The sequence below is a fragment of the Otolemur garnettii genome, unplaced genomic scaffold (assembly GCF_000181295.1).
Source record: "Otolemur garnettii isolate 467f Iridium unplaced genomic scaffold, OtoGar3 scaffold00060, whole genome shotgun sequence".
NCBI classification, from domain to species: domain Eukaryota; kingdom Metazoa; phylum Chordata; class Mammalia; order Primates; family Galagidae; genus Otolemur; species Otolemur garnettii.
In genome coordinates this window covers 10083222-10089775 of record NW_003852455.1, presented here as the reverse complement: position 1 = coordinate 10089775, position 6554 = coordinate 10083222, and the positions used below count along the sequence as shown (strand labels likewise).

At 38.6% G+C, this 6554-nt stretch overlaps 1 protein-coding gene across 1 annotated transcript in view; it reads right to left on the bottom strand.

The window, feature by feature from the left end:
* TBCCD1 (TBCC domain containing 1) overlaps window positions 1–4737 on the bottom strand; it is a 20464-nt gene extending 15727 nt beyond the window's left edge. The window contains exon 1 of the mRNA XM_012806936.2: window positions 4194–4737. Coding sequence (XP_012662390.1) covers window positions 4194–4529 — 336 coding nt within the window. The 5' untranslated portion in view covers window positions 4530–4737. The remainder of the gene's footprint in view (window positions 1–4193) is intronic.
* Between the last annotated feature and the right edge of the window lie 1817 nt (window positions 4738–6554).

The following is a 6554-nucleotide window of genomic DNA, read 5'->3' as shown; positions in this document are numbered from 1 at the left end:
ATTTTTAATGATTATTTCTTTATATATAGTCACCCCGTGAGACTCTCTGATCCTTGCTTTTTCCATTTTTATATTCCTAATAAGTAGCATAGAATCTGTTATATACCAATAATTAGCACTCCGAAAAATTGGAACTCCCAAGGATTTATTGATCTTTGTATCCACAGCATCCAGTACTATACATAGCACAAAGTAGGCACTCAATAAATAGTTGATTAATGAGCAAATGTAATGCCTTTCCCCTCTTGGTTGCTTGATAGACTTTTCAACTTTCCTGTTTAGATGGTAACCCATGTAGCAGAGACTAGATAGATGCTAACTAAATACATTTTCTCTTCTTTCTGGGCATATAGATAGATGGCATTTGCCACCCTTCACCCCTTGCAGTTAGATATGGTATAACTAATTATGGTCAATGGCATGTGGATTAACTTATATTTACTACTTTCAAGCCTGAGCCATAAAACGGTCCCAAAAGAAATGGAAGCAAAGGACTCTGAGGCCCTAATGGGCATGGATATGGCAAATTGCATCATTATTTTGAATTGTTCACTTATCCATCCTTCAGTCAGCTGACTCAGCCCTACCCATGGCCATGAGATCTTCCTTACCTCCCATAGGGTAGTTTACCTTCCCATCACATTGACTTTAGCCTTGATTATGTGCCAAAGCCTTAACCAAGATAATGAAAGTAGCAATAGTTTATGTCACGTCTAAGTTTTAAGAGGCATCACGTGAGCCCCCAAATAAACCCACACATATTCAGTCAACTAATTTTTCATGAGCGCACTAAAAATACAAAATGGGGAAAGAATAGTTTCATCAATAAATAGTGCGAAGCAAACTGGACATCCCCATGAAAAACAATGAAATTGGGCCGATCACTTATAGCATACACAATCAACTCAAAATGGATTTAAGACTTAATTGTAAGACCTGAAATAGTGAAGCTCCTAGAAGAAATATAAAGAAAAAGCTCTTAACCTTGGTCTTGGTAATGATTTTTTATATATGAAACAAAAAACTCAAGAAAAAAATACAAAAATAAATAAGTAGCATTATATAAAACTGAAAAGCTTCTGCTCAGGAAAGGAAACAATTCATCATCAAAAATGAAAGGGCAATCAATAGAATGAGAGAAAATATTTGTAAACCACATATATGATAATGGGTTAATATGAAATATATAATGTACCCCTAAAAAAAAAGCAAGAAAAGCCAAATACTAAATTTAAAAATGGCCAAAAGACCTGAATCGGCATTTCTCCAAAGAAGACATATGAATGGCCAACAGGTATATGAAAAGGTGCTCAACATCACAAGTCATTAGGGAAATATAAATCAAAACCACAGTGTGATATCACATCACACTCACTAACAAAAGATTAACTCGTGTTGGCAAGGATGTGGAGAAAAAGGAACCCTGGTATACTATTGGCAGGAATGTATATTCCATTATGAAAAACAGTATGGAGGTTCCTCAAACAATTAAAAATGGAACTACCAAGCTTGGCGCCTGTAGCTCAGCAGCTAGCATGCCAGCCACATATGCCAGAGTTGGCAGCTTCGAACTCAGTCCAGGCCTCCTAAACAACAATGACAACTACAACCAAAAGATAGCCAGGCATTGTGGCAGGTGACTATAGTCCCAGCTACTTAGGAGGCTGAGGCAAGAGAATCACTTAAAACCAAGAGTTTGAGGTTGCTGTGAGTTGGGATACCATGGCACTCTACCAAGGGCAAAATAGTGAAACTCTGTCTCAAAAAATAAAAATAATAATAAAATAAAACATTAAAAATAAAAATGGAACTACCATACGACCCAGCAGTCCCACGTCTGGGTATCTGTCCAATGGAATTGAAATCAGGATCTTGAAGAGCTAACTCACTACCACATTCACTAGAGCCTTACTGGCAATAGCCAAAGCATGGAAACGACCTAAATGTCCATAGATGGATAAAGAAAATGCAGTCACATGTACTCACACACCCATACACAATCGAATATCATTCAGCCTTCAAAAAAAAGGAAATATAGCCATTTTCAACAACATGAATAAACTTGGAGGACATTATGCTAAGAGAAACAAGCCAGACACAGAAAGACAAATATGGCATAATTGCATTTTTATGTATAAAATGAAATAGTTAAACTAATAGAAACAAGGAGAATGGTGTTTGCCAAAGGCTGGGAAGAGGGGAAAATGATGACCAAAGGCTACAAAGTTTCAGAGATGCAAGAAAATTAAGTTGTGGAGATTTACCATATAGATTAGTGCCTACGGCTAATAACAGTCTAATTGTATACAGTAAATCTTCTGTTAAGTGTTCTGAACCCATATATACACAAAATATTATTATAATAATAAAGGAGGCAGGGGAAACTTTGGGAGATGGTGGATATGTCTATGACCTTGATAGTTTCATGCTATATACTTTGTATATACTATCCTCAAACTCATAGAGTTGCATACATTAAATAAGAAAAATAAAGAGGCATCATAAGTTTCCTCCTGCCTCTGTTGCTCTTTCCTTCTGTGACAATAATGGGGATGCCCTACACAGAAGATATTTCTTCAGCCTGGGTCCCCAAAAGAGAAGACACATAAGGCCAAGACACAGCCTGGAAGAGAGCCATAGCCAGAGTGCAGCCTATATGTAAAATGAGTAAGAAAGAAACCTTCACTACTATAAACCACTAGAACTTCATTTTCTTTGTTTTTAAGTGCAGCAAAACTGATTAATACAATCATGACTCCAAATGATAAAAATCATGGATTTTGAGTCACTACTTGGACAATAGCAGCTTGGAAATTCATCCAACCAGGTGCACCTGTGTTGGGCATGAGTGAGAAATAAACTTTACTGTCTAACCCACTGAAATGCTAGGACTGTTTGTTTCTCTGATTGATACATTTTCTCTGGGATGTCTTTCCTGATAACCAGAATAAATCATTCCGTACTCAGTTTCTGTACTTTGTGCCTACCTTTATTATTGTACATATCACACTATTAAATCAGGCAGTCCCCAAGTTACAAACATCCAACTTACATACAACATGCACTTATGAATGGAGGCTATTATAAGTAATAGGTAAATGTACCTGTTCCAACTTACAAACAAATTCAACTTTTTTATTTTTATTTATTTATTTTTTTGAGACAGGGTCTCACTATGTTGCCCTTGGTAGAATGCCATGGTGTCACAGCTCGTAGCAACCTCCAACTCTTGGGCTTAAGCAATTCTCTTGCCTTAGCCTCCCAAGTAGCTGGGACTACAGGTGCCCACCACAACACCTGGCTATTTTTTTATTGTTGTTATCATTGTTGCTTGGCAGGCCCGGCCTGGGCTTGAACCTGCCACCTTAGGTGTTTGTGGCTAGTGCCCTAGCTGCTGAGCTGCAGGTGCTGAGCCAACTCAAAAACAATTCTACCTATCTTGTTTGTAACCCAGGGACTGCTTGTAGCACTTTTTAATTTAATTTAATTTTATTTTTTGAGACAGACTCTCACTTTGTCACCCTTGGTAGAATGCTATGGTATCATAGCTCACAACAACCTCAAACTCCTGGGTTGAAGTGATTCTCTTGCCTCAGCCTCCCAAGAGGCTGGGACTACAGGTGCCTACCACGATGCCCAGCTATTTTTAGAAACGAGGTCTCCCTCTGGCTCAGACTGGTCTTGAACCTGTGAGCTCAGGCGATCCACCCACCTTGGCCCCCCAGAATGCTTGGATTACAGGTGTGAGCCACTGCGCCTGGCCCTGTAGCACTATTTTGTACAACAGTTTCACCTGCTAGTCTGTAAGTTCCTTAAGAGCAGAGATGCTGTCTAATCACCTTTGAATCCCAGCACATTGTAATATGTTCATTTATAATTAAGTGCTCTGAGTACAACATATCAGTGGTTAATAACACTCATCCCAAAATATTAATACTTTTAAAGTCAATGAAAATATATGTCTCTTTCCATTACAGTGTTCCTGTAATATTATTGCTTTGGGAGTGGGTGAATAAAGATTGGTAAATAAGGACTAATTCATTGAATACGTTAAAAACTGCCAAACCGGAACTGCCAAAACTCAAACAGGATTGTGAGATCACAAATTGTCATTAACCTAAAACCTCAAACTATATAGCTAGTACAAAAATAATGAGTTATTTCCCAAAGTAACACATATAATCAATCCATACCTGATTTCTCTGCTTTTCAACTTCATCCTCAGACGTGCAGTTGGAGAGAACCTCAGACCATTCCAGCCGTTTCTCAGGTGTCTTCATCGAAAGACTATCAAATATTTCGAAGTAAAGCCACGCCAGGTCCTTAGCCAACTGTAGCTTCCCACATGCAATGTGCCTCCATGTAGACCAGTAGAGGCGTGGATAAGCTCCCTCTGTGGCCCGAGTTCGCACATAGGTGGATATCTTCCTGAGATAGTGAAGACTAAACTTGGATGGAGGGGGGACCTGTAAGGCACCCACTATAAAGGGTTCTGCTTTCACCCAGAGGAGAACTCCGGACTGATCCATATTATCTCTACAATTATTATTTCACATCTGGGTGAAAAGGCTTCTTTGCATACCTAGGAAACAAAGTTTCTTCACAAACTGATTTGAAACATATTTTATTTATACATTTTCTTGGAAGGGGACCCTTCCCTTAACTGTATTAAATGTACTGTATTAAATGTATCAACTTAAAAGGTAGCTCTAATTCATCAACCAAGAGAAGAATAAATTTTTGGTCCCATCTCATTACAGTCCATTTGAACCCTCCTCCCCAATTGTGATAAAATTATTTTACATAAAGTGTTAGAAATGGTTATTTTAGGAAGACTGTGTAAATGCATGCTTAGGGAAGGAAGAAAAGAAGGAATGGAAGGTAGGGCGGAGTAATCTATGACAGAAAAACTTGCTCTACCCTGAGAAGGGTCAAAATAAGGGGACTAAAATTTCAAGGTTAAATCACTTCTGGGCGGTGCCTGTGGCTCAGTGGATAGGGCGCTGGCCCCATATACTGAGGGTGGCAGGTTCAAACTTGGCCCTGGCCAAACTGCAACAAAAAAATAGCCAAGCATTGTGGCAGGCGCCTATAGTCTCAGCTACTTGGGAGGCTGAGGCAAGAGAATCGCCTAAGCCCAGGAGTTGGAGGTTGTTGTGAGCTGTGATGCCATAGCACTCTACTGAGGGTGATGAAATGAGACTCTGTCTAAAAAAAAAAAAAAGTTAAATCACTTCCACATACAAGACAATTGGTTAAAAATCTGGATGTGTTACCTAACCATAAAAAGTTCAATGTAAGGTACCAGATGAGAATGCTAATATAAAAATAGGCTACAAATACAAAAAGATCAAGAGAAGTTAAAGCAAATTTATTCTCAATATCACTGAACCAACTCTGAAATATTGTATCATGCTTAGTTCAGGTGTAGTATTTTTGGATTGTGTTTGTTGTTTCATTGTTATAACAATGATACATGATTTTTATGGAATATTTACAAAACATCTAAAAATATGAGGGGAATTATCTATGTTAAACCATCACTAAAGGGCAACTAACTAGTATTTTACATTCCTTCCCTCTTGTCTTTTTTCTACACATAGATTAGATGTTAGTTTGTTTTTGAATTTTCATAGTTGTGATAATATCACATATATAATTCTGTATTACTTTAAAAGCTTCAGAGCATTCTGGCCAGGTATGGTGGCTCACACCTATATCAAGCACTTTGGGATTCTGAGGCAGAAGGATTGCTTGAGACCAAGAGTTCAAGATCAGCCTGAACAACAAAGTGAGACCCCCATCTCTATAAAAAATGGAAAAATTATCTGAGTATGGTAACAGTGCCTATATTCCCAGCTACTGGGAAGGCTGAGGCAGAAGGATTGTATGTCGTGGGAGTTCAAGGCTGCAGTGAGCTATGATTATGCTATTGCTCTCTCTACTTGGGTGACAGAACAAGAACTGTCAGAAAACAAAAACACAAACAAATGAAAGCTTCATAGCATTCTAAATAAACATATCCCAATTTAATCAACTGTTCTCCCAGGTTTTGATACTTAGTAGGTTTAAGAATTCTCATGAAAACAAGATAGGCAGGCCAGGCATGGTGGCTCATGCCTGTAATCCTAACACTCTGGGAGGCCAAGGTGGGAAGACCGCCTGAGCTCAGGAGTTAGAGACCAGCCTGAGCAAGAATAAGACTCCATCTCTACTGAAAAAAATAAATAAATAAATAAAGCTGGCCTGGTGTTGCATGACTGTAGTCCAAGCTACTCAGGAGGCTGAGGCAAGAGGATCTGTTGAACTCAAGAGTTTGAGATTGCTCTAAGCCAGTGGTTCTCAACCTTCCTAATGCCTCAACCCTTTAATACAGTTCCTCATGTTCCTCATTATTTCCTCAATGAAAATAATTTTATGGTTGGGGGTCACCACAACATGAGGAACTATACTAAAGTCATAGCATTAAGAGGGTTGAGAACCACTGCTCTAAGCAATGGCACTATGGCCTCCACTCAGGTCAACAGAGGGAAACTTTGTCTGAAAAAAAAAAA